This window comes from Amphibalanus amphitrite, unplaced genomic scaffold, assembly GCF_019059575.1.
Source record: "Amphibalanus amphitrite isolate SeventyFive unplaced genomic scaffold, NRLGWU_Aamphi_draft 001095F_arrow, whole genome shotgun sequence".
Taxonomy (NCBI): domain Eukaryota; kingdom Metazoa; phylum Arthropoda; class Thecostraca; order Balanomorpha; family Balanidae; genus Amphibalanus; species Amphibalanus amphitrite.
Window position 1 is genome coordinate 184,467 of NW_024882589.1, and position 27,719 is coordinate 212,185.

The 27,719-nt window shown below is 54.4% G+C and overlaps 1 protein-coding gene across 1 annotated transcript; it reads left to right on the plus strand.

Moving 5' to 3' along the window:
- Nucleotides 1-324: 324 nt before the first annotated feature.
- Nucleotides 325-27,665, plus strand: LOC122370074 (nucleolar protein 6-like). The gene is made up of 13 exons (XM_043345337.1): nt 325-359; nt 1,702-2,009; nt 2,343-2,665; nt 4,042-4,561; nt 4,943-5,053; nt 5,295-5,435; nt 5,826-6,314; nt 6,911-7,189; nt 7,873-8,016; nt 23,049-23,281; nt 25,065-25,155; nt 26,109-26,384; nt 26,836-27,665. The coding sequence occupies exons 2-13, from the start codon at nt 1,740-1,742 to the stop codon at nt 27,364-27,366; spliced, it is 3,408 nt and encodes a 1,135-aa protein (XP_043201272.1). The 5' UTR covers nt 325-359; nt 1,702-1,739; the 3' UTR covers nt 27,367-27,665.
- The last annotated feature ends 54 nt before the right edge of the window (nt 27,666-27,719 follow it).

Sequence of the window (27,719 nt, forward strand, 5' to 3'; positions counted from 1 at the left end):
GTAAGCGGCAGTTCTAACTGCCGTGAAGGAAATAAAAATAAACATAAAGGAGAATATGGTACCACTGAAGGCGGAATGCTTCCAAATCTATATTCATATATTGCGCACCTGCGTCAAAAAGAGGCATGTGATTTGGTGTGAAATCCTGTTCGAAATTCTCTTTTGCACTTTGATATATTTCTCGATTTCGTTTGTTTCCTAGCAACTTCTTGCAAAACAGCTGGTTGCTAGGCAACGGTGATCATATCTGCAGCTTAGACCTGGGATTGGTTTAGTCTGAACATAATTTGATCACTTTCCTTAACTTTGTAACGCACGCACTGCATGCGCGTGATACCTACCCTCCTCATCCTCGGAAGGTAAGAGAAAATGTGGGTAATATAAAATATTTATAAAAATATTGTACTTTCACTGCCTTGCCATCCCAGGCAATTTGTTTTTTACCGTACTAGGGAGGAGGACAGGATATGGTATTGAAGATAATGTATTGCTTATGGTGATTGGTTCTAGTCTTGGCTAAAAAGGTTAAAAAATGCGTATTTTTATACGGTACATTTGCCTACATCTGGTCCGATCGCCAGAGTGACTGAAGCAAGCATTTTACATGTGGTCTTGATCTCATATCTCATAACTGATCTTGATCTCATAACTGATAGTTATTCATGGCAAAGTCAAGCACGGCTGCGGAGTCTATCAATTTTCTGGTGACTGACTTTGACTGACTCCGGCTTCCAAAATTGTCTCTGACTCTGACTCCAGCTCAGATTCCAGATGTTATTCTTAAAATCCTAGTGCAGATGTCTTTTATTTTGCCTGAAACCATCCTTTGTGCATTCCACACTCCAAAGCCTTACATTGCAATAAGATGCCTTATAAATAACGTGCAGAAATTAAAACAGGTTCCAGAGAATTCACTTTCTTCTGCTTCTTTCTCTGAAAACCCTCGTACAAGTCAGGATCTTAGGATCTAGTCAGGAGTCAGGATCCGGAATTTGGCCTTTTTCGACTTTTTTTTCAAAAGTCAACTAGTGCAGGATCCCCAAGCAAACAGGTGCAGGGCATGACATTGAGGCTTGAGCTGTGCACTGTGCAGTGTTAAGTCCAACTCTGAAGTCGGAGTCAGTAAGATTTTGGTGACTCTGACTCTGACTTCGGACAGAACTGTTAGTGTTGAGTGTCAATTCCAGGTGTGAGGTGACTCCGACTCTGACCCTGACTCTGACTTCACATCCCTGCAACCAGGTAGGAAAGCATCCAATGATCCGTGCAATATTCACCATCACTGTCATTCACATGCTCGGCTCCTCAGACTCCACCTGCCCCCTCCGATTCCACTGGCCATTTTGCGTCACATGGAATAGAATATGAAGTGAATCAACTCCAAGGTTGAGTGACGTTTTGAAAGTTACGTCATGATAATAAATGTAGTGAAGCAGTGCAGTGCTGGGCGCAAAATGACCTCGCATTCGGCGCGCCCCTAACCCCCAACAAACAAAAAACAAGCAGTGCAGTGCTTCATTTAGGACCCTTAGAAAAGATTTCAGGCAATGGTAAATCAAATATTTTAGGTTAAGTGGTTGTGTATCTGGTTTCAGGCCGAAGCCTGAAGCCTGATGCACGACCACTGGGACGTTTCTGTCATTCTACAAAGATTTCCCTTCACTTCTCTTGTAATTGTGATGTGTTTATGCTCTTTCTCAGTCGCGAGCAGTACTGCCATTTCGCCACTCAGTCCAGCCATGGAGCTGACAGAGGCCGATGACGACTCGGCGGCCGGCGCTGCTCTGTCGGGCTCTGAGAGCTCCGACATGGAGGGCCTGTCCGCGGAGGAAGAGGAGGCAGAGGGAGAGGGGGAGGAGGAGGCAGAGGAGGGAGCGCCGCGGAAGAGGGCGCGTGCAGCCGAGCTGCGCCGTCCGCCCACGGCAGAGGAGCTCATCAGTCTGCGGCAGACGCAGAACCTGTTCCACTCGAACCTCTTTCAGCTGCAGACCACCGAGATGCTGGCTGAGGTGAGAGGGGGCACTGGCCGAGGGGAGGGGACCAACCCAGACATGTGAGGGGAGGGAGCGGGGATAGAGGGGAGACCGAGACTCTCCTCTGTCCCATCGCAAGGCACACATCAGAGCTGATGTGTGCCTTGCAGCAGGCTATGATGATGTAATAAAGGAGGCAGGATTGGAAGGAGATACAGGGACTTGGGGAAAGGTTTGCAGTATGAGAGGTTACTGGATAATATTTCATCATTATTCTGTTTGAATACGTCTCCATTCTAACTGACCTAACTGACTGACATTAATTTAAATCCTGACTGACATATCTCGGCGCTATTGTTTCCCGTGCAGATCACGCCGTCGGAGAAGCAGGCCTCCTCGCTGTCCGCCTGGCTCTCCGAGCTCCGGCAGTGGCTCGCTGCGCTGCCGACGCGCCCGTCGCGGCCGCTGCGCCGCCAGCCCTGGCTGCAGAAGTCGGCTCTGTGCGTGCCGCTGCCGGTGAGTCTCCCCGAGGAGACGGCCGCTGACCAGCTGCCGTTCGGGTTCGCGCCGCCGGCTGCCGTGACCGAGTCGGGCGCGCTGGCCGCCGGCGTCCTGGAGAGGGGCGGCACCGTGGACCTGCTGCTGGAGATGCCGCCCAGCTGCGTCCAGACCGGCGACATCGTCAACGCCAGGTGGGAAATGAAGGGGGTGGGGGAGATGACAGTGCAGCCGGGTTATTCTGGTTGGTATAATATTTGACTGTCGTAAAGGGGACGCAGTTACGATGTGTACTTCGGGGTATGATAAAACGTGATGCAAAGATATCAGCTATTCGATGGCTTGTTTAGTGATTTGACTGAAATGTACGTCATCGAATAATGTTTAATGTTAGGCATGACACGACATTCATGTATTAAACTCAGACCGGTTTCGAATCACAAGATTCATCTTCAGTGACAAAACTCTTTTCAAATTGATACAGGACACATATTCAAACACACTTTTGATCATAAAATATATCGCACACGCACATGCAATAGTTCGAGTTCAGCTTCGAATTAGAAAACTGCCTAATGCAATTAAAAGTACAATGACGTACACAACGAAACAGCTACATAAAAGTACACAGTTAAGCAGTGATACGTAGTGGATACGCCGAGGACATGTCGTTGATTTGCGGCCTCAGACGATGAATATACAACGATTCCAGAATTCTTAAATCAGGGAATGTACTGCTACTCAAAATTTGAAAGTCGTCTATCCCTAGTGATGATTGACATGACAAGGCATGGTCTCTGATGGATGATGCTGAGGGAGATGACAGTAGTTGACCTGTACGATGTGACTTGCCTAAGTGCTGAGCTACTCGGGTGTACAAGCGTTGGTAAGTGGAGCCAACGTATGACGCCTGGCATGAGGCGCAACTATATTTGTAAACCACACCAGAGATGCTCGACTTGGGCAGTCTATCCTTGTAGCGAAACATAGATCCTATGGTTAATCTGCTACGTAATACTATTTTTGGGTTCAAATGTGGGTAAAACTTGCTGAGAACTTCTAGAACTTCTTTTTGCATTTTAATGGACTGTTTCCCAAAGTATGGGAGCACTAAGTATTTCTCGAGTTTGTTGACAGTGACAGAGCTTTTTATTTCCTCAAAGCGCTTCTTCAGGAAGTCGCCGACAGTTCGTTCTACAAGTTGTTTTGGAAAACCATTGTTGCAGAAAAAGGACGTTAAAAACTTTACTTCACTGTCGAAGAGTAGGTAGTTTGAACTTATTTTGAAGGCACGGTAAATCGCTGAATTGAGCCATAGTGAATCTTGTGATTCGAAACCGGTCTGAATTTAATACATGAATGTCGTGTCATGCCTAACATTAAACTTTATATTACTTTTGATTCCATCAAAAGAAAGACTTTATGATATCATCGAATAATTTGTTGGCATAAATTGACAGAAGGAAGGTGCCAGTCTTTGAATGACCTGTTTGTTATCATTTGAAACTGAGCTCGACATTTCAATAACTCAAACCACCCGCCCTAACTCCGGCCCGCTCGTCGCCCGCAGGTACGCCCGGAAGCGGGCGCTCTATCTGACGTTCCTGGCGTCCCGGCTGCGCTCCTGTGAGCTGGTCTCCTCCTGTGAGTTCACGCTGCTCGGCTCTGACCCGCTGCGTCCCGCGCTGCTGCTGCGGCCGTCCGCCCGCGGCGCGCGGAAACACTCGGTCCGCCTGCTGCCCGTCCCGCCGGCGGGTGTGTTTCCGCCGGAGCGGCTCGCGCCCACCGCCTCTGCCGTGCAGAGCAAGTGGCTGACGGGCGAGGCGGTGCCGCCGCAGCGCGAGGCGCCCACGCCGCGCTACAACAGCGCCGTGCTGGCGGACGCGGCGGCTGTGGAGCTGGCCGACTGGTGCCGCCGGAGGGTGGACGAGGCGCCCGCCGCGCGCACCGCGCTCAGGATGCTGGCGGTGTGGCTGCGGCAGCGCGGTCTGGACCGCGGCCCGGGCGCCGTGGACCTCGGCGTGCTGACGCTGTTCGTACTGTGGCTGTTCCAGGAGAGGAGACTCTCCAAACTGATGAGCGGCTATCAGGTGAGAGGACGGGAGGGAGAGAGCGAGATAGAGAGGATAGATCAATCCATTGTGAGGGAATAAACTAGAGCTGCGTGGATGGAGAGAATACACACAGAAGAAGAGGAGAGAACACAAAAACATGCAATACTCCTCATAACATCATTATTCTAGTACATCCCCGCGTTCTTTCCACATTCTTTGCTGATCGTTTAACCCCTCATTGACTTTCTAATCTCCCCAGTGACCATGATCTTCCTCGGGCCCCTATCACCGTATTATCGTCTTGTGCTCATCTCCCCTATCCTTGTTAGCTCCTTGCCTAATAATGTCCCTGGGCAGTTGAAGTAAGCCCTCCCCCACTCTCCCTCCATTGACGGTTCCCTCCGCTCTCCTCTGCAGGTGATGCGCAATGTATGGGTCCAGCTGACCAAGACTGACTGGGCCGCCGACGGCATCACGTTCGTGGCCAACCCGACCGGCCACCAGCCCGCCCTGCAGATCTTCAAAGAGGTAAGGATGAGGGATTGGACCAGAGCTGAGGATATAAACACTAAACTTATGTGTAGGCTGTTGCAAACTTCGCTGAGGCTCAGCGGTTTTTGATACTTGCATCACATCTATGATTATTTCTATATCCTCCAGATTGGCCCTAGATTGCGACATTACTTCTATGCACAATTTTGTTCTTAATTGTCCTATCCTCGACCCTGCTGTGTTGTTCCACTAACACCCCTGCGCTTCCCGTTGTCAGAGTTTCGAGGTGGTGTTGGTGGCGCCATCTGGGTTTCTGAACGCCGCCTGGAGCGTCAGTGGCGCCACCTATTCTCGACTGCGGGATGAGGCGGCGCGGGCCGTCGCCTATCTGGATGACCCGGACGTCGACAGCTTTCAGGTAGGATCGATCAATGTGTGGATATGTGGGTGGGAGGAAAGGCTGAGATGAGCCATGGAGTAGCAACCATTGTGTTTCTTACGGCATTTCATTCACCTTAGGTATGTGTTGCCACCTGAATTGAATCATAGGGGATAAAGTTTTGTAAAGCTCGTACCCGGTTATACGACGAATAATACGATTGCTACTTTCAACATTTTGTTCGAGTGCAGGCTCTAATCTCATCACGTGCTGTACTTGTGGCAATTATACATATTTCACAGCGCCGCCATTATCGCCCCTTGCTGCCCCAGGATGACCTTGAAGCAGGGTAGAGCATCCGCTACATTTCACGATTTCGTTAATTGTCGCCGTAAGTTCGCTGACATTCCTGCCCCCCCCCCCCCCCAGGCGCTGTTCATGACGCCGCTGCCGTTCCTGGAGTCGATGGACCACGTGTTCCACATCAGCACGGCGCCCCTGACGGCCGACCTGACGCCGTCGCGCGACTACCCCTGCGGCGGACTGCAGGCGGTGCTGCCGCGCGTGCTGGACACCCTCCGACGCGGTCTGACCGACCGGGTCCTGCTGCTGGACACGGCGCGGGTCCCGGACCCCGTGTGGACCCCGGCGGACCCGCCGCCGGCCGACCCGCAGTCGGTGACGCTGGGCGTGAGGCTGAGCCCGGAGCGACTGACCAGTATCGTGGACAAAGGACCGGACTCGGAGAGCCGCCAGGCGGCCGCTGAGTTCCGCCGCTTCTGGGGCGCGCTGGCCGGCACGCGCCGCTTCCAGGATGGCAGTATCCAGGAGGCGGTGGTGTGGCGGGCCGAGACGCTGCTCGAACACAGAATGGTCTGCAGGCAGATCGTGGCCCACCTGCTGCAGCTGCACTTCAGGGTGAGCGGAAACGGGAGGTGACCGAAATGGGAGGTGGGGTAGAAGAGAGGAAAATATAACATATAAAATTGAACTTTTATATGTGGTTTGCTTTCTTTGGTTCATTTCTAAGGCTGGCTATCTTCTACTTTTAGCCATTTGCTGAATATTCATTAGTCGGCTGGTAGATAACGCAAACATAATTGTTCACTACGACTATCAGAATAACGTTGAATCATCAGAAGACTTTCATTCAGCGTCATGCAGTTCACAGTTTTGTAACCGGCTGGCCCTTGTCCTTCTTTCCAACCCATTCCTTCCTCAGCACTGTCCCAGCAGCCAGCTTCACCCTATGACCCCCCTCCCGATCCCCCCTTCTACAGGTACCCTCCTCAGCGCTCCGTTACCCACTCTGACACCCCTCTCCTCTCCCCCAGGTGCCCCCCTCGGCGCTCCGGTACCCCCTCTGACCCCCCTCTCCTCCCTCAGGCACCCCCCTCGGCGCTCCGGTACCCGGCCGACGGCCTGGAGTCTACCACCCCCTCTGACTACCCCCCTGACCCTCAGGTGCCCTCCTCCGCGCTCCGTTACCCATTCTGACACCCCCTCCCCCTCAGGCACCCCCCTCGGCGCTCCGGTACCCGGCCGATGGCCTGGAGTCGGTGCTGTCCCAGACGCGCCAGCTGCCCTCGTTCCCGTACGGTGCCGGTGAGGAGGCAGAGCTGGCCCTGTCCGCCGCCTTCGGACGTCTCTCTGCCGTGCTCCGCCGGCTCGAGGGGATCCCCCTGGCCGTAGCCGCCGTGCTGGCTACGGCGCCGGCGCTGCGACACGCCGTGCCGTTCCCGCCCCTGCCAGAGATGTGGCACGCGCTGAGCGGGAGGACAGTCAGAGAGGGGGTGAGTATAGGGAGGGGGGAGATGTGGCACGCGCTCTGCGGGAGGACAGTCAGAGAGGGGGTGAGTAAAGGGGAGAGAGGGGGAGAGATGGGCACGCGCTCAGCGGGAGGACAGTCAGAGAGGAGGTGAGTAGAGTGGGAGGGGGATGAGAGGGGCGCTTGTTGGATATGAGGAGAGAGTGAAGAGGTAAGAGATGCTTGGTTTCATGGATAGATGGCTGGAGACTAGCAGATTTTGTGGGAGTTTGTACGACTGTAAAGAGACGGACCTGTGATTCTGTACATCAACCGGTCCTAATCTAGTCATAAAAAACATGCGTGAGGGACTTTAAAATCGAAGAAGAACGCTAAGTCTGTTGCCTATGTTTCTGTTGTATCACGTCACACCCAAACGCCAGTCAGCTGCTGGAGCCGGCCGTATATGACGTCACACTGTGTCCCCGCAGGCCAATCAGCTGCTGGAGCGTCAGACGGAGCTGCCGCTGCCGTACGTATCCATGTATGACGTCACACTGTGTTCCTGCAGGCCAATCAGCTGCTGGAGCGTCAGACGGAGCTGCCGCTGCCGTACGCCCCCGTCTGTGACGTCACCCCCTCTCTCACAGGCCAATCAGCTGCTGGAGCGTCAGACGGAGCTGCCGCTGCCGTACGCCCCCGTCTGTGACGTAACCCCCTCTCTCACAGGCCAATCAGCTGCTGGAGCGTCAGACGGAGCTGCCGCTGCCGTACGCTCCCGTCTGTGACGTGGTCGTTCAGCTGGAGATCAGCGGGAAGTGGCCCGAGGAGCCGGAGGCCATCCGACGTGTCCGCTCGGCACTGCACCTGCAGGTGGGCACGGTGGGGAGAGGCTCGCCCTTCTGCATGAAGGAAAAGATGAATTGTCAGGCAAATCACATACACTATTTTTCACCTTCTTTACTGACTAATATCGTCAATGGCTATATTCTGAAACGGGTGGTCACATAAATGTCAGTTTGCTGTCACGTAGGGGAGAGTGGGGTAATTTGGCCGGTGGTGTAAATTGGCCGCCCCCACCTGTACGATGTCTAATAAAAGTGAGTGAAATAACTCTAGTCTCTATTCATTTGTCATGGGTAGAAATAACTGGAGGACAAATGTCAAAACTTTGCCCCTCGTAGTTTTATTCAAAATTAATAAAACGTTAATTTCATTAGAAAATGGTAACTTTTACTTCTGTTTAAAAAGTTGTATAACATGTTGTTGCCGACAAACTGCACTAGGTAGTTGGTGTTGCGGCTCATTTCGGCTCTGATCGTAGCTGACGGGCCGGGCCGACTCGTGATCCCGGCCGGCGCCGCTCCACGCCGCCGCCGCCCCCATCCCCCTGCCATGCCGCCGGCAGATGGGCCGTCCTCGAGAGAGTTTATGGCAGTGATCGGGTGACGGGACGCTCCTCTCTCCCTGCGACCGTGTTCTACAGCTGCAGTTGTATGAAAGGATGCGCTGTTACCGGAGGGACTGACCCGGGGGGAGGGGGTGGGCTGGCGTGGCGTCGCACGTGGAACTGTGTCCCCGGCGGGTCGGAGCCGTTAGGCCGACATGTGCCGACCGCCTGGTAGGGTTACCAGGACGCTGTGTAGTGTGTAGCTTCTTTGTTATTTCATCACTTCCGTCGCCATCTGTGTCCTCCCGACCCAGTACATAAACGGGGCGGGAGCAACCCTCGCTCTCACTTCTTTACTTTTCGGCGCCGAGAGAGCACTGCCTCGCTCTCTCTGGCCAACTCTTCTTGTCAGTGATACTGTGTTGTCATCGCCTATTCGCCATCTGCAATACTCACCAGTTCGGAAGAATCTTGTGTTTGTGAATGGTGAAGAGTGGAGTGCAGCGGCGGATAAGAGCACGGGGAGAGTGGCACACAGTCAGTTCGCACAGTCTTCTATTTCACGGTGACCGGGTCTACTTATCATTCCTATCTGATTCCCTCTTTTCCTAATACCTCTTGCTCTCTGAAAAGAGGGTTCCTTTGTCTCTCTGTAAAGAGGGCTCTATATTTAGGTCTTAACATGCTCTCTGTAAAGAGGGTTCCTTTGTCTCTCTGAAAAGAGGGCTCTGCATACCCTTTTAGGTCTTAACATGCTCTCTGTAAAGAGGGTTCCTTTGTCTCTCTGAAAAGAGGGCTCTGCATACCCTTTTAGGTCTTAACATGCTCTCTGTAAAGAGGGTTCCTTTGTCGCTCTGAAAAGAGTGCTCTTAAACCTTGATCCAAAATTATATCCATTCATATAGCATCCACTTCTTATATTATAAATTCCCAATTTCGCCTCATTACCATATCAACCTATATCCTGTCAGGCCCCGGTCGCCACACCAAATGATGCGAGACGTCAACACACACACAGTTATACAGTCCACTGAGTCAAGTTGAAGAACGTCTGCAACATTTTCTGGTCCTCCGGGCCGGATGATCCCGGCCAGAGGTGAGAAGTCAGAGGAAGAGGTCCAGAGGCACAGCCCGCAGTAGCAACCCTCGCCAGTGTTCGTCAAGTGGTATCAACTCGCCCCCTGCAGGATCTAAGTGAAGGCTAATGGAAGATTCAAAGGAGGGAGACGACAGAGAGATGATGCTACGGAGCGGCGACGGCGCTGGAGCAGAGAATGGACGTGCTGCTGGAGAGTTGGGAGCCCTGACGCCTCAAGACTCAACAGAGAAAAGCAACGGGAAGGCGATGCCGCAGAACAGGGTCAATGGCGGAGTGAAGGAAGGAACAGCCACCAGTGAGCTGAAGGTCCTGAAGCTGCAGCGTGGCCGCAAGGCCGCCCAGTTCACCCGTGCCTGCAACGCGGCTGAGACACAAATCACTTGCCGTGCGAACGAAGAGGAACTAAGGAAGCGGCTTGAGGTCCTGAACACGGCGCTGGACAGCGTCCTGAAGATTAATGATGATTATGTGGAGAAGGTGCAGGAAGTTGAAGAGATAGAGGAGGCGGAAGAGTATGTCACCCGGTGGACGGCACGGCACGCCTCAGCAATCAAGGCTATCAAAGAGGCCATCAAGTTGAAGTCCTCAGACTGCTCAGCGTCCGTGACAGAGGGGAAGCCGATGTCGCTCGCTTCACGGCGAGACGGAAGTAAGGTCTGTGGGTCCCGGGCTTCAAAATGCTCAAAGGCCTCAACAGTGGCAAGGGAGGCTGAAATAACTGCAGAGATGAAGGCCCTCGAGCTGAAGCATCTCAGGGCAAGAAAGGAACGAGAAAGGCAGAAGAGAGAGCAAGAGGACATGCTGAAGCGGCAGAAGAGGGAGCAAGAAGACATGTTGAAGAAGCAAGAGGACATGTTGAAGGAGCAAGAGGACATGCTGGAGGAGAAGGCTATGGAGGAAGAGGTTGAACGAGCGCTTGTGAAGGCACGTCTCTGCAAGGCAGCTGAGAGCGACCTTGAGTGGGAGAGACGGCACGATTTCGATGGCGAGAACGTCGCTCTGGTCCCCAGGGAGTGCAATGTGGCGGAGGGTCCAGTAACGGTCGACCTGCCTCAGCGTAGACCACCGCCACAAGAACAGCGCCGAACACTGCAACCTGAGCAGCAGACAGCCGCAAACAACGCCGAGCTGCCGAGCAGCAAGAACGAACAGCATCCCGCTAACTGGGTGACAGATGTTCGCTCTGAGCAACAGCCTTTGTTTCATCAACAATCGGCGTTTGTGAAGAGCATCCCACGTCTTACCCTGCCGACGTTCCGAGGAAGCGCTCAAGAGTGGCCACGCTGGATTGGGCTGTTTAAAGCTTTGGTGCATAATCAGCCGTCGTTGTCGGACTCCGAGCGCATGGCACACCTTCAAAACGCGGTGGAGGGACCAGCTGCCCAAGCCATCAACGGCATGCTCTTCAACGGGGAACTCTACCAGGAGGCTCTCAAGACCTTGCAGGAACGCTTCGGCAGAGAAGAAGACATCATACAGGCCCATCTGCGAAAGATCTTCACCTGCACCCCGCCATCCCTCATGGATCTCCCAGCCATGGAACAATTCTACTCAGTCGTCCACAACACGGTGACAGTTCTTCGCAATCTGGGCTACTCAAGCGACCTAGCGAGCAGCGAAAACTTGAGAAGAGTGGTGGAGAAGCTACCAGTCGAGCTTGGTCGAGAGTGGGGCCGAGAAGTGCATAGGCTCCGACCAGTGCGACCCACCCTGGAGGCGTTTAGCTCATGGTTGAAGATAGAAGTCGATGTCCTTAGCCACTCTGGCAGCCAGTTTGTGACGAACGACAGGACAGAAGCAGCCAAGTCCAGGGACGGTGGGACGACAAGAAAGTCGGCATTCGCGACAGGCGTCACTTCTTCGGCAGATCCAGAATCCCGACGGGCATGTGTGCTGTGTGAGGACACGCACAAGCTCCCAGACTGCCCGACGTTCAAGGCCAAAACTACCGAAGCGAGAATGAATATCGTGAGCGCTGAGACACTGTGCTTCTCGTGTCTCGGCAAAGGGCACTGGAGCCGAAGGTGCAGGGTGGCCAGAAGGTGCGGTATCGAAGGCTGCAAGTTCAAGCATCATCCTCTGCTTCATGGCAACAAAGGACAAGCGGTACCCGACAAACCTCGCAAGGAAGAAGGCAGTGACAGCGCGCCGTTCGTGGCGGCTTCACTGAACGAGGAGACGGACACCCTGCTTCAGGTAGTTCGGGTCCAAGTCCATGGCACCAGAGGCTCGAAAGAGGTTCTTGCGCTGCTCGATACCGGGGCGCAAACATCCCTCTGCCGTGAAGGCGTTCTGCGCGACCTTGGGATCACCGGACACTGTCGCCAACTCCGAATTCAGAATGTGGAAGGAAGTGGCGTCCAGAAGCCCTCGCAGCGCGTCTCACTGACCATAAGCGCACTGGACCCTGATGGAAGGAAGAGCGAAATCCAAATCCCGGAAGTGTGGTCCGTTCCAGCTCTCAACGTGACTGCCCTTGTGGTAAAAGGAAGCCAGCTCGAGGGATGGGAACACCTTCACGGACTTGAGTTCTCACAGTACGACGGTGGGCAAGTGGAACTACTTATCGGAGCGAACGTCCTAGAAGCAGTCCTGCAAAGAGAGACGCGTGTCGGACGCCCGAATCAACCAGTAGCAGTGAAGACCGACCTCGGATGGGCACTGACAGGATCGGTCTCGGCCATCGTTCCCAGTAGCTTGCGCCAAGTCATGTCCACGAAGCTGCTGCTGACGGAACAGGAGGACGAGTGGTCTGCTGCTCTCAATGAAAGGCAGTCTACCGAGCCTTTCGGGACTGTGCGCTGCCAGACTAAACCCAGGTCAAAGGAGGGAGAAAGAGTGGTCAAACCGTTGGAAGAGAGCACAATCAGAAGTCAAGGACGATATAAAACCGGTTTGCTGGGGGCTCGATCGTCACCAGGCATCGCCAACTATGTCCTCAAAGAAACGCCCCAAGAGCACTGGAATGAAGGATGGACAGCGCCTCCGAGAGAACCCGAGCAGATCCAGCAAAGCTTCTGCATGGATGACTTCTTGCTGTATGACGCGGATGTGGATACCGCCAAGCATCTGAAGCAAGGAGCAATCCGAGCCCTCTCTGATGGGGGATTCAAACTGACTAAATGGAGGAGCAGCCGGCACGAAGTTCTGGAAGGCACTTCGACCAGCGATCTGGCCTCCGCCTGGGTGCGCCGACGGTTGCAGCGGAGGAAACCTCAGGAGTCGTCTGGAAAGAGAACCTTCAGCGGCTCCAGGCGGCACGTCCCAGAAAAGATGAACACGGCCGATGACTGCTCGAGGGGACTGGCTGCCTCCGAACTCACGTCCGAGAGCCGGTGGTTGAGCGGCCCAGCGTTCCTGAGCGACGACGAAGAGAACTGGCCGGCGCAAGCACCACTGCCAACGCTGACGGACATGGAGGAGGTGAAGTCAAACATCCTGGCCAGCGTAGTGAAGGGCGGCGACAAGCCGGAACGTCTTCAAGGAGCGGACTACTGCCGCTGTCGCCGTAGAGCAGTAACGGCGGTGTGATGAGATGCAGTTAGTGGATGTGCCGGAACGTTTGTCGTCTCCTTGGTGTGTGTGTTTAGAATGCATATCTAAACACAGGGGGGAGTGATGTTGCCGACAAACTGCACTAGGTAGTTGGTGTTGCGGCTCATTTCGGCTCTGATCGTAGCTGACGGGCCGGGCCGACTCGTGATCCCGGCCGGCGCCGCTCCACGCCGCCGCCGCCCCCATCCCCCTGCCATGCCGCCGGCAGATGGGCCGTCCTCGAGAGAGTTTATGGCAGTGATCGGGTGACGGGACGCTCCTCTCTCCCTGCGACCGTGTTCTACAGCTGCAGTTGTATGAAAGGATGCGCTGTTACCGGAGGGACTGACCCGGGGGGAGGGGGTGGGCTGGCGTGGCGTCGCACGTGGAACTGTGTCCCCGGCGGGTCGGAGCCGTTAGGCCGACATGTGCCGACCGCCTGGTAGGGTTACCAGGACGCTGTGTAGTGTGTAGCTTCTTTGTTATTTCATCACTTCCGTCGCCATCTGTGTCCTCCCGACCCAGTACATAAACGGGGCGGGAGCAACCCTCGCTCTCACTTCTTTACTTTTCGGCGCCGAGAGAGCACTGCCTCGCTCTCTCTGGCCAACTCTTCTTGTCAGTGATACTGTGTTGTCATCGCCTATTCGCCATCTGCAATACTCACCAGTTCGGAAGAATCTTGTGTTTGTGAATGGTGAAGAGTGGAGTGCAGCGGCGGATAAGAGCACGGGGAGAGTGGCACACAGTCAGTTCGCACAGTCTTCTATTTCACGGTGACCGGGTCTACTTATCATTCCTATCTGATTCCCTCTTTTCCTAATACCTCTTGCTCTCTGAAAAGAGGGTTCCTTTGTCTCTCTGTAAAGAGGGCTCTATATTTAGGTCTTAACATGCTCTCTGTAAAGAGGGTTCCTTTGTCTCTCTGAAAAGAGGGCTCTGCATACCCTTTTAGGTCTTAACATGCTCTCTGTAAAGAGGGTTCCTTTGTCTCTCTGAAAAGAGGGCTCTGCATACCCTTTTAGGTCTTAACATGCTCTCTGTAAAGAGGGTTCCTTTGTCGCTCTGAAAAGAGTGCTCTTAAACCTTGATCCAAAATTATATCCATTCATATAGCATCCACTTCTTATATTATAAATTCCCAATTTCGCCTCATTACCATATCAACCTATATCCTGTCAGGCCCCGGTCGCCACACCAAATGATGCGAGACGTCAACACACACACAGTTATACAGTCCACTGAGTCAAGTTGAAGAACGTCTGCAACATTTTCTGGTCCTCCGGGCCGGATGATCCCGGCCAGAGGTGAGAAGTCAGAGGAAGAGGTCCAGAGGCACAGCCCGCAGTAGCAACCCTCGCCAGTGTTCGTCAAGTGGTATCAACTCGCCCCCTGCAGGATCTAAGTGAAGGCTAATGGAAGATTCAAAGGAGGGAGACGACAGAGAGATGATGCTACGGAGCGGCGACGGCGCTGGAGCAGAGAATGGACGTGCTGCTGGAGAGTTGGGAGCCCTGACGCCTCAAGACTCAACAGAGAAAAGCAACGGGAAGGCGATGCCGCAGAACAGGGTCAATGGCGGAGTGAAGGAAGGAACAGCCACCAGTGAGCTGAAGGTCCTGAAGCTGCAGCGTGGCCGCAAGGCCGCCCAGTTCACCCGTGCCTGCAACGCGGCTGAGACACAAATCACTTGCCGTGCGAACGAAGAGGAACTAAGGAAGCGGCTTGAGGTCCTGAACACGGCGCTGGACAGCGTCCTGAAGATTAATGATGATTATGTGGAGAAGGTGCAGGAAGTTGAAGAGATAGAGGAGGCGGAAGAGTATGTCACCCGGTGGACGGCACGGCACGCCTCAGCAATCAAGGCTATCAAAGAGGCCATCAAGTTGAAGTCCTCAGACTGCTCAGCGTCCGTGACAGAGGGGAAGCCGATGTCGCTCGCTTCACGGCGAGACGGAAGTAAGGTCTGTGGGTCCCGGGCTTCAAAATGCTCAAAGGCCTCAACAGTGGCAAGGGAGGCTGAAATAACTGCAGAGATGAAGGCCCTCGAGCTGAAGCATCTCAGGGCAAGAAAGGAACGAGAAAGGCAGAAGAGAGAGCAAGAGGACATGCTGAAGCGGCAGAAGAGGGAGCAAGAAGACATGTTGAAGAAGCAAGAGGACATGTTGAAGGAGCAAGAGGACATGCTGGAGGAGAAGGCTATGGAGGAAGAGGTTGAACGAGCGCTTGTGAAGGCACGTCTCTGCAAGGCAGCTGAGAGCGACCTTGAGTGGGAGAGACGGCACGATTTCGATGGCGAGAACGTCGCTCTGGTCCCCAGGGAGTGCAATGTGGCGGAGGGTCCAGTAACGGTCGACCTGCCTCAGCGTAGACCACCGCCACAAGAACAGCGCCGAACACTGCAACCTGAGCAGCAGACAGCCGCAAACAACGCCGAGCTGCCGAGCAGCAAGAACGAACAGCATCCCGCTAACTGGGTGACAGATGTTCGCTCTGAGCAACAGCCTTTGTTTCATCAACAATCGGCGTTTGTGAAGAGCATCCCACGTCTTACCCTGCCGACGTTCCGAGGAAGCGCTCAAGAGTGGCCACGCTGGATTGGGCTGTTTAAAGCTTTGGTGCATAATCAGCCGTCGTTGTCGGACTCCGAGCGCATGGCACACCTTCAAAACGCGGTGGAGGGACCAGCTGCCCAAGCCATCAACGGCATGCTCTTCAACGGGGAACTCTACCAGGAGGCTCTCAAGACCTTGCAGGAACGCTTCGGCAGAGAAGAAGACATCATACAGGCCCATCTGCGAAAGATCTTCACCTGCACCCCGCCATCCCTCATGGATCTCCCAGCCATGGAACAATTCTACTCAGTCGTCCACAACACGGTGACAGTTCTTCGCAATCTGGGCTACTCAAGCGACCTAGCGAGCAGCGAAAACTTGAGAAGAGTGGTGGAGAAGCTACCAGTCGAGCTTGGTCGAGAGTGGGGCCGAGAAGTGCATAGGCTCCGACCAGTGCGACCCACCCTGGAGGCGTTTAGCTCATGGTTGAAGATAGAAGTCGATGTCCTTAGCCACTCTGGCAGCCAGTTTGTGACGAACGACAGGACAGAAGCAGCCAAGTCCAGGGACGGTGGGACGACAAGAAAGTCGGCATTCGCGACAGGCGTCACTTCTTCGGCAGATCCAGAATCCCGACGGGCATGTGTGCTGTGTGAGGACACGCACAAGCTCCCAGACTGCCCGACGTTCAAGGCCAAAACTACCGAAGCGAGAATGAATATCGTGAGCGCTGAGACACTGTGCTTCTCGTGTCTCGGCAAAGGGCACTGGAGCCGAAGGTGCAGGGTGGCCAGAAGGTGCGGTATCGAAGGCTGCAAGTTCAAGCATCATCCTCTGCTTCATGGCAACAAAGGACAAGCGGTACCCGACAAACCTCGCAAGGAAGAAGGCAGTGACAGCGCGCCGTTCGTGGCGGCTTCACTGAACGAGGAGACGGACACCCTGCTTCAGGTAGTTCGGGTCCAAGTCCATGGCACCAGAGGCTCGAAAGAGGTTCTTGCGCTGCTCGATACCGGGGCGCAAACATCCCTCTGCCGTGAAGGCGTTCTGCGCGACCTTGGGATCACCGGACACTGTCGCCAACTCCGAATTCAGAATGTGGAAGGAAGTGGCGTCCAGAAGCCCTCGCAGCGCGTCTCACTGACCATAAGCGCACTGGACCCTGATGGAAGGAAGAGCGAAATCCAAATCCCGGAAGTGTGGTCCGTTCCAGCTCTCAACGTGACTGCCCTTGTGGTAAAAGGAAGCCAGCTCGAGGGATGGGAACACCTTCACGGACTTGAGTTCTCACAGTACGACGGTGGGCAAGTGGAACTACTTATCGGAGCGAACGTCCTAGAAGCAGTCCTGCAAAGAGAGACGCGTGTCGGACGCCCGAATCAACCAGTAGCAGTGAAGACCGACCTCGGATGGGCACTGACAGGATCGGTCTCGGCCATCGTTCCCAGTAGCTTGCGCCAAGTCATGTCCACGAAGCTGCTGCTGACGGAACAGGAGGACGAGTGGTCTGCTGCTCTCAATGAAAGGCAGTCTACCGAGCCTTTCGGGACTGTGCGCTGCCAGACTAAACCCAGGTCAAAGGAGGGAGAAAGAGTGGTCAAACCGTTGGAAGAGAGCACAATCAGAAGTCAAGGACGATATAAAACCGGTTTGCTGGGGGCTCGATCGTCACCAGGCATCGCCAACTATGTCCTCAAAGAAACGCCCCAAGAGCACTGGAATGAAGGATGGACAGCGCCTCCGAGAGAACCCGAGCAGATCCAGCAAAGCTTCTGCATGGATGACTTCTTGCTGTATGACGCGGATGTGGATACCGCCAAGCATCTGAAGCAAGGAGCAATCCGAGCCCTCTCTGATGGGGGATTCAAACTGACTAAATGGAGGAGCAGCCGGCACGAAGTTCTGGAAGGCACTTCGACCAGCGATCTGGCCTCCGCCTGGGTGCGCCGACGGTTGCAGCGGAGGAAACCTCAGGAGTCGTCTGGAAAGAGAACCTTCAGCGGCTCCAGGCGGCACGTCCCAGAAAAGATGAACACGGCCGATGACTGCTCGAGGGGACTGGCTGCCTCCGAACTCACGTCCGAGAGCCGGTGGTTGAGCGGCCCAGCGTTCCTGAGCGACGACGAAGAGAACTGGCCGGCGCAAGCACCACTGCCAACGCTGACGGACATGGAGGAGGTGAAGTCAAACATCCTGGCCAGCGTAGTGAAGGGCGGCGACAAGCCGGAACGTCTTCAAGGAGCGGACTACTGCCGCTGTCGCCGTAGAGCAGTAACGGCGGTGTGATGAGATGCAGTTAGTGGATGTGCCGGAACGTTTGTCGTCTCCTTGGTGTGTGTGTTTAGAATGCATATCTAAACACAGGGGGGAGTGATGTTGCCGACAAACTGCACTAGGTAGTTGGTGTTGCGGCTCATTTCGGCTCTGATCGTAGCTGACGGGCCGGGCCGACTCGTGATCCCGGCCGGCGCCGCTCCACGCCGCCGCCGCCCCCATCCCCCTGCCATGCCGCCGGCAGATGGGCCGTCCTCGAGAGAGTTTATGGCAGTGATCGGGTGACGGGACGCTCCTCTCTCCCTGCGACCGTGTTCTACAGCTGCAGTTGTATGAAAGGATGCGCTGTTACCGGAGGGACTGACCCGGGGGGAGGGGGTGGGCTGGCGTGGCGTCGCACGTGGAACTGTGTCCCCGGCGGGTCGGAGCCGTTAGGCCGACATGTGCCGACCGCCTGGTAGGGTTACCAGGACGCTGTGTAGTGTGTAGCTTCTTTGTTATTTCATCACTTCCGTCGCCATCTGTGTCCTCCCGACCCAGTACATAAACGGGGCGGGAGCAACCCTCGCTCTCACTTCTTTACTTTTCGGCGCCGAGAGAGCACTGCCTCGCTCTCTCTGGCCAACTCTTCTTGTCAGTGATACTGTGTTGTCATCGCCTATTCGCCATCTGCAATACTCACCAGTTCGGAAGAATCTTGTGTTTGTGAATGGTGAAGAGTGGAGTGCAGCGGCGGATAAGAGCACGGGGAGAGTGGCACACAGTCAGTTCGCACAGTCTTCTATTTCACGGTGACCGGGTCTACTTATCATTCCTATCTGATTCCCTCTTTTCCTAATACCTCTTGCTCTCTGAAAAGAGGGTTCCTTTGTCTCTCTGTAAAGAGGGCTCTATATTTAGGTCTTAACATGCTCTCTGTAAAGAGGGTTCCTTTGTCTCTCTGAAAAGAGGGCTCTGCATACCCTTTTAGGTCTTAACATGCTCTCTGTAAAGAGGGTTCCTTTGTCTCTCTGAAAAGAGGGCTCTGCATACCCTTTTAGGTCTTAACATGCTCTCTGTAAAGAGGGTTCCTTTGTCGCTCTGAAAAGAGTGCTCTTAAACCTTGATCCAAAATTATATCCATTCATATAGCATCCACTTCTTATATTATAAATTCCCAATTTCGCCTCATTACCATATCAACCTATATCCTGTCAGGCCCCGGTCGCCACACCAAATGATGCGAGACGTCAACACACACACAGTTATACAGTCCACTGAGTCAAGTTGAAGAACGTCTGCAACACATGTAGTATTTGGGCTATAAACGAATTCAGACATTATAGCGCCTGTTCGAGAGAAAACGTACCGTGCCGCACAGCGACGGCAGCGCGCGGCGGGCACGGCCGAGCCCCGCCGTCCACGTGGTCCTCTACAGGGCCTGGGGGGTCATCTGGAGCACATATGTGTGCTGACCGGCCCCAACGCGCCGGGCCGGCCGCCGCCGGCCGGCTCGGCAGTTCGCGACGCGACGACGACGGCGACGCGGCTCCGCCGGCGCAACGGCGCCGGCGTCGTACGATACGATTGACGTGCATTGTGTGAATATATTCATCAAAGAACTCTTTTGGTCCTCCGGTTAATGAAACGATTCGATCAGATACGCAATTCTTAGTGAACTGGACGATTACATGAACACTTTGGTCTGCCGTGCTGGGTCAGAGTAAACGACCACGATTCACACGAACAGCGCCATTCTTGGGGGTGTTCAGCGGTTCCAAGAGCAATTTTATCTAATTCCGTATAGCCGTGATGACTTTATAGACAAAAAATTTCAGAATGGCAATATGGGGTAATTTGGCCGGGGCTAGCGGGGCAACTTGGCCGGTGCGCTCATGGTCACTATGCTGGGACGGCCGAGTTTTCATGGTCAATTGTACCATAAATGACATGATTCATGACCAACTTTGACTAGGTACTTTGATGCCTTACTTCCGATTGGTCAACTGTAAGAGCATGTGACGCAGTGGCGGCGGAAGGTATTCTAGGATAGGGGTGCAAACGATATTGAAGCGCCCCTTCCCGCTGGGCGCCCCTTACCATATACACGGTTGTAGTAACACAAACAGTAAAGACGTTTGACAATGTGTTGTACCTGTTAACACGTTCAGAATTTACAGTTTTTATGTAACGAGAAATAGTTAGGTACATTCCATAGCGTAAATGTAACCTTCATAATGTTCGTTTAGAAACAACCTCATCACCATATCATAAGATTCTCCGAATAAGGCATATCGAAAAGAGTTCCACGGTTCCAATACCTTCGTGTGGACTAGTGAATAAGGCGCCGAATCCATAACACTAACTCGGTGACAGAGAATTGTTAAAAAAAAAAAAACACTCGCGTTTAAGTTGCATCCGTCCTCCCGGCAAGTTGGTTAGAGCTGCGAAATTTCGATCGTTAGAACCCGGTTTCTAATCGCTCCGACGCGACGCAATGATACCCGAGACTATGCCGAGACTAAGCCTCCCCCTATGGATCCCCCCTAAGAGACTTCTCGTTACTGCTAACGTGAAGTGAATAGGCTGAGGCTTATGGTGGGAGTAGCAGGTTTGTGACGCCCCAGTGAAATAAATGCCGCCTTTCAACACCGATAGGAGCCCGAAATGAATGAATACAGGCAATCAACGCTGGTAGGTGTCCCAGCGAAATGAATGCATCTACTACCATCCAGAGGTGCCCCCATTTCAAAGTAATACGACGGCGACGCCTCCACACCGATAGGGGCCCATCCCAGGGGAACGGAATAAATGCCGCCCCCTCATTGCCGGGCGCCCCAGGAGAATGAATGTTACACATCAACACCAATATGCCTCCCAGTGAAATGAATTATGAATGTCGCCTTTCCACGCCGGTAGGCGCCCCAGACACCAGTGGATTTACTGCCGCCTTAAAACACCGATAGGCACCTCAGTGAAGCGAATGCCGGCCTATACCACCGATAAGCGCCCCGGATGAATAAATACCACCCGTCAACGCCGATAGGCGCCTCAGTGAAATTAATGCCGCCCCAATCTCCGATAGGCGCCCCAGGTGATACATGTCGCCCATCAACACCAACGGGCGCCCCATTGAAATGAATCCCGCCCTTCAACACTGGCAGACGCCCCAGTGGAATGAATGCCGCCCCACAATGCCGATGGCCGTCCCTGCACTGGAAAATCAGTTTCGCCCCTATACAGGCGCCCATAGAAGTTTGCAGAGTGCTATTCCTGGTCATAATCATCTCCCCAGTAAAAAAAAAAAAACGCAAAATACGCCCTAGCACTAGGGGTGTAACCGCCCATACGGACAGTGCAATTTTACAGGCCCCAATCTCGGACCTCCCTTAACATTCATATGTTGTAAACGGCAAACCGCCCCCGATAAATGTTACACAAACTAATTTCCTCTCGCATATCGGCCATCAGGCGCCCCTTTTTGTCGCATGGAGCCTGCAACGCTATAAGCCCTCATATGTTCGTGTTGGCGTTCGGAGGCTATCGCCTTCAAAGACGTCTCCATAAATGTTTCTTTTTCGTCCCACACACAGGCGCCCCTCTTTCGCATGCAGGCGCCCCTCTTCCGCATGGCGCGCTTCTCGAGTGGCTGCGCCCTCCTAGCCTTTATCGCCTGGCAAGATTATATTCGACAGGGTCGGCAGCATCTGCCTTTGTTTCAGATAAGGATGCCCTCCACTCTTCAGCATATCAAAAGATACTTTTCCCACGTCATTGCCACCATCTTCGTGTCACAAGTGCCTTTATCAGTTGCGGTGTCGCACTGCTCAGCTTTATGGCTGCCGCACCTCTTAACTTCTTGCCTCCTCTACAGATTTTCGAGGCGCCCCTTTCCATAGCTTTAGGGTGCAGCTGCCCCCCTTGCCCCCCTGCTTCCGCCGCCACTGATGTGACGTCATCAAAGGTTACCAAACTTTTTTTGCTAATAAATCCTTACATAAAAATGGTACAGCCGCACAAATGGTCTCATTCTGTTCAGCTCGCCAAGGCGCATCGAATGATATGCATGATGACCATGAAATCACGTGACCTTGAGGTCAAGCGACCTGGTGCAACGTGACCTGAGGTCAGCCTTTGACCTTGACTTCTCAAGGCCAACTTATATATCTTTCGATGCGGACTGACGAGAGAATTACGATGGTACTCGAAGTTTTGGCCTAGCTTGATTACTTCAAAAGTTATTCGTAAAAACTGTGATCGCATCTAGAGCCGCTAATTTGGCTATTTTGACCCCTGTGACCCCTGAGTCAACCTCCAAAATGCGGCAAATGCGTCATAGGACACACGTCATTGCTGAATCTGAAGCTGACTCGCAATATAACAGAAAATCCCGACCGCAAACTAACACCGGCCAAATTGCCCCACACCCCCGGCCAAATAACCCTGCTAGTGGGGCAATTTGGCCGCCTTGCAGACCTTTGTAATACGTCACAATTTCAATATAAGTAATTACTCTATCATTTCAAGTTCACTGTCCAGTAAAGTAAAATGAATGCGACACCTGCCAGCGTTGAGAAAATGCAGAAATGTGTCGTCAATTTTAAGTTATATCGTTTTCTAAAAAAAAGCAGCCAAATTACCCCACTCTCCCCTACTTGAGTTTGGAGGTCACAGTTTGCATTTGACGGCTACGGCGGCGGTGACTATTTTCTCAGATCCGTGGAGTTGATTAGTCTCGGTCTTCGTCCTCCGCCCGCCGCGACTGTGTGTATGTTTGTATGTGTGTGTATGTTTGTCTGTTCCCCGCAGATCCGTGAGGAGCTGTGCGGTGTCAGTCTGACGTTTTGTGGTGTTTGTATGTGTTTGTATGTGTTTATATGTGTTGTCTGTTCCCCGTAGATCCGTGAGGAGCTGGGTGGTCTGGGTCTGACATTTTGTGGTGTTTGTATGTTTGTATGTGTTGATATGTTTGTGTGTTTCCCACAGATCCGTGAGGAGGTGGCCGGTCTGGGTCTGACGGCCTGTGGTGTTTGTATGTGTTTGTATGTGTTGATATGTTTGTCTGTCCCCGTAGATCCGTGAGGAGCTGGGCGGTCTGGGTCTGACTGCCTCGGTCCGTCGCGACTGTGTACTGGTCATCTACGACGGCTACCTGTTCCGACTGTGTGTGGCCTACCCGCGCGAGGCAGCCATCCTCCGGCTGAGGAAGCAGCCAGAGGCGGCCGCCGAGCTGGACAGGCGCACCGTGCAGCTGCCCAAACTGACCTCGGCTCTGGGCGCGCTGCAGAGACAGTACCCCGCCTACAGGTCAGAGACAGTACCCCGCCTACAGGTCAGAGACAGTACCCCGCCTACAGGTCAGAGACAGTACCCCGCCTACAGGTCAGAGACAGTACCCCGCCTGCAGGTCAGAGACAGTACCCCGCCTACAGGTCAGAGACAGTACCCCGCCTACAGGTCAGAGACAGTACCCCGCCTACAGGTCAGAGACAGTACCCCGCCTACAGGTCAGAGACAGTACCCCGCCTACAGGTCAGAGACAGTACCCCGCCTACAGGTCAGAGACAGTACCCCCCGCCTACAGGTCAGAGACAGTACCCCCCGCCTACAGGTCAGAGACAGTACCCCGCCTACAGGTCAGAGACAGTACCCCGCCTACATGTCAGAGACAGTACCCCGCCTTCAGGTCAGAGACAGTACCCCGCCTACAGGTCAGAGACAGTACCCCGCCTACAGGTCAGAGACAGTACCCCCCGCCTACAGGTCAGAGACAGTACCCCCCGCCTACAGGTCAGAGGCAGTACCCCGCCTACAGGTCAGAGACAGTACCCCCCGCCTACAGGTCAGAGGCAGTACCCCGCCTACAGGTCAGAGGCAGTACCCCCCGCCTACAGGTCAGAGACGGTACCCCGCAGAGACAGTTCCCGGCCTATAGGTTAGCGGGCGGGGGAGGAGGGGCGGGGGGTAAAGAGACAGTTCCCCGCCTATAGGTGGGTGTGAAAGGAGAAGGATTTGAGCCCGATGGCTAATCTTGTGTCTCGTGGAAATGGATGGATGGCGCTAGCTTTCAGCGTGCCGGGGAGCCCTGGCGATTTGTGTGTGTTTTTTTTTTAGCCCGGCTTCCCAGAAGACCCCGCTAGGAGCCGCCATCTGGACCGAACTAGCGGCCCTGGCCGGTCCGTCCCGCCGGATCCACCTGCAGTGGGTGCAGTCCCATTGCGGCGTCGACGGTAACGAGCGCACCGACCAGATCGCCAAGGAGGCGGCCGCGCTCCCCCAGGCGGCGGTCCCGATGGACGCCGCTACCGCCCACCGCGCGGCCGCCAGACTGGCCCGCGACCGCACCATCGCCGCCTGGCCGGAGGGCTGGTACCGGACCCTGAATGAGAACCGGCTGCCGCCGCCGGCCGCGACGGGGGACAGATCGTCGGCCGTCGACGTCCACCAGATCCGCGCGGGCCACTGGTCAGGATCCCGCCAATACCTTCACCGGATTGGACGGAACCCTTCCGACGATTGCCGTCAGTGCCCTGACACCGACTGTGCGGCGGGCCTGTGCACCGTGTGCCGGGAGGAGGCCGCCACGCCCCGGCACCTCTTCTTCCGGTGCCCGGCCCTCATGAGCTGGCGTCTCCGGAGGTACGGGACGATTTTCCCGAGCCCGGAAGACGTCCGCGACGACGGAGAGGTGGCGGCCCTGGCGGCCGCCGTCAGGGACCTCCAGAGCCGCACGGCTACACCGCGGTGACGCGGCTGGAGGGAACACACAACAACAACAACAACATTTGTGTTTTTAGTCTCAGTGCGTCAGACTGTTTAATAGCAAACCTTTCGTTCTGTGAGATCCTGTGTCAGAGCTGCCGGTCGTGCTTTCGGACTGCTGCCTGTGTTTTCAGTGCAGCGATGGATCCTCTGCCTCTTTAGCTCTTCCCTCTGTTACTTTATGTCCTTCTCAGTCCTCCCCGCGCTGTTCTGACTGCTGTCTGTGTTTTCAACGCCTCGGTACGCCCGGCCCAGCGCTGGCTCTCTGGCTCTCCCTTGTGTGGGCCTATGCCCTACTCATTCTGACCTCCTTCTGTGTATTTCTCAGCGCTTCGGTGCGGCTGGCCCTGCGCTGGCTCTCTGCCCAGATGATGTCCGACCTGGTGCCCGACATCGCCGCCGAACTGCTCATGGCTCAGGTACGACGTCTGCCATATGTACATATGTGTGCGTATGTGTGTTTGGGTGTTCATGGGGTTTGCGTGAAGTGTGAACACTTATAGTTCGTTTTTTTTTTTTTCAAAAGGACGCTGGCTCCAAGTATGTTTTTCGAACAAGCACGTGTTTTAGCGAGCAAAACGAGCAAAAACTGAACCTGAGAAAATCGAACGTCGACTAATTTTAACATGTGATTTCTTCCCGATAATTTCCATATGGGCGTTTTGGAAGCAGATATGATAACAGCGGTGACGTCATGCTGTCGAACATGTATTTCAATTTAACTTATGACTATCATGGACGGAACCGCTCACTCGATTATAAGCTCGGCAACAGTGAAAAACTAAGTTTCACTCAAATTCGTTGACACTTGTCCCACTGCACGGGCATTTGGGTGCCTGCTGCCACCAGTGACGTCATCATAGTATGTTCAATTTTAAGAAACAATTTCTCGCTACTTACCGTGCAAAATTTGAAATCGATTATTTTTTCGGTAAGAAATTCTTGGCCAGACACTGAAGCTGCCAAAACTCACGTGAGAGCTTCGATATTGAACTTTGAGCCAGCGTCCTTTTGAAAATAAACGAACTATAGTATTTCTTATGATATGATGTTTGTGTACGGTGGGCTGGGAGATTCACTCCCCGATTTGTGATGATCGCTGTTGACGTTTGCTTTTCTCGAGAATTTATACAGCTGTTGAATACATTTCAAAAGGGGACAGAAACTCATTCAAATGTTCGTTTTGTCCTGTCAGTAGCTCATCCATTGAGCAGTTCGCCCAGGTCACTGTCACTGTGGGTGAGTGGTGTCGGCAAATGGCATCCTTATTCGCCCTTCTCTCATCTGTCTCTCCGTCTGTCAGGTGTATTTGGGCAGCGGCATGTAACAGAGATAAGAGGTAATAATCTCTCCCCCCCCCCCCGTCCGTCAGGTGTATATCGGTAGTGCGCCGCTGCCGGTGCCGCAGCAGCCGTCGGCGGCCCTGCTGCGCTGGCTGCGGCTGCTGGCGCACACTGACTGGCGCCAGCAGCCGCTGCTGGTCGGGCTGAATGGCGAGCTGACGGCCGAGCAGCAGGCCCCCCTGCTGGCCAGGTTCCGCACGGAGCGGGACCGGCTGCCCGCGCTGGTGGTGTTCACGCCGTACGACGAGACGGGAACGTCCTGGACCCACGAGCGGCCCACCGCTGTGGTGCTGCAGCACGTTCAGGTGAGGGGGGAGTGGCATCGGGGGGGGGGGTGGGATCTGACCGGCCCACCGCCGTGGTGCTACAGCTCGTACAGGTGAGGGAGAGGGTCGGAAAGGGGTGATGTTTGCTGGATAAGCATGAGACGAAGAGTGTCGATGCTTTAGTAAAATGTGTTGAAGTTCTGAAAATTTAACTTCTGGTAGCCTCAGTGCTGGTCGAACAGCTAAATGAAATAAAATGTTTTCTTGATTTTCGACAAGTTTTGAAGCACAACCAGTTGCTCCTCGCTACACTCGCTGCCCTGGAGGCGATTCTCCCCTTCCCCTTGGGCTCAACTGGCTGCCAAAAGTTGGCACTGCAACGGGCGTGACCCAAGATGAGCATCTGAGCATAATATGTTTTGATTGTGAAGTGGGGACAATGCCCACTCAGATAGCACGCTAATATCAATGTCGTCTGCGCCATTCTCAGAAACTGGCGTCGTCGGCTCATGACCTGCTGACGGCTCAGCTGAACGCTCCACCGGACTCGGCGGACCCGCTCAGCGACTGGCGAGCCATCTACCGGCCACCGCTGGAGGCTTTCGACATCCGTATCCGCCTGCGGCGCAAACAGATCCCGCGCCGCCACCAGGCGGTCGACCCGGCGGGGAAGCAGTCTCGCGCCGACCCGTACTCGAAGCACCCGTACGAGGCGGTTCCCGCCGCGGAGTTTGACCCCGTTCAGCGGCTGGTGGAGGAGCTGCGGGCGGCCGCCGCCGGCTGGGCGCTCGTCTGCCACGACCGCTGCGGAGGAGATGTCATAGGCGTGGTGGTGCGTCCGGACGCTCTGCGCCCGCGCCTGCTGGCGGCGTTCCGCTGCGAGGGCGACATGCCGGCGGGACGGGGCGGCGCGGAGGTGGCCCCCAATGTGGCCGGGTTCGTGGACCTGGCTAGGACGCTGGGCGGTGAGCTGGTCGAACGCGTGGAGCTCGAGGCCGACAGGCTCACGGCGATGGCGTAAAGGGGAGGGAGAGCGTCCCTCAGGAGGGTTTTCACTCCCTCATGAGGGTTCTTACTGAGGGATGGTCTTCCCAAGCAGACATGCGCTGGGTGGATCGATTTTGAAGAACATGGTGAGAGCAGTATGCGTGTGTGTGTGTTTTGGTACATGTTACGGACGATGTCCTGTCCTGAACCTGGCGAAATAAGAGCCAGCGATGCAAATGGTGTGTCGTTGTTTTGGACGGATGTATTTTGTGTGAGACTGCCAATGGGTCTGTTCTTGGTCTGCGAAGTGGACAATACAACCTCTTCCCATTCTAAGAACACTTTTATGCTTTAAGTCGGTGTATTTGGCGTGGTGGTGTCCATTCG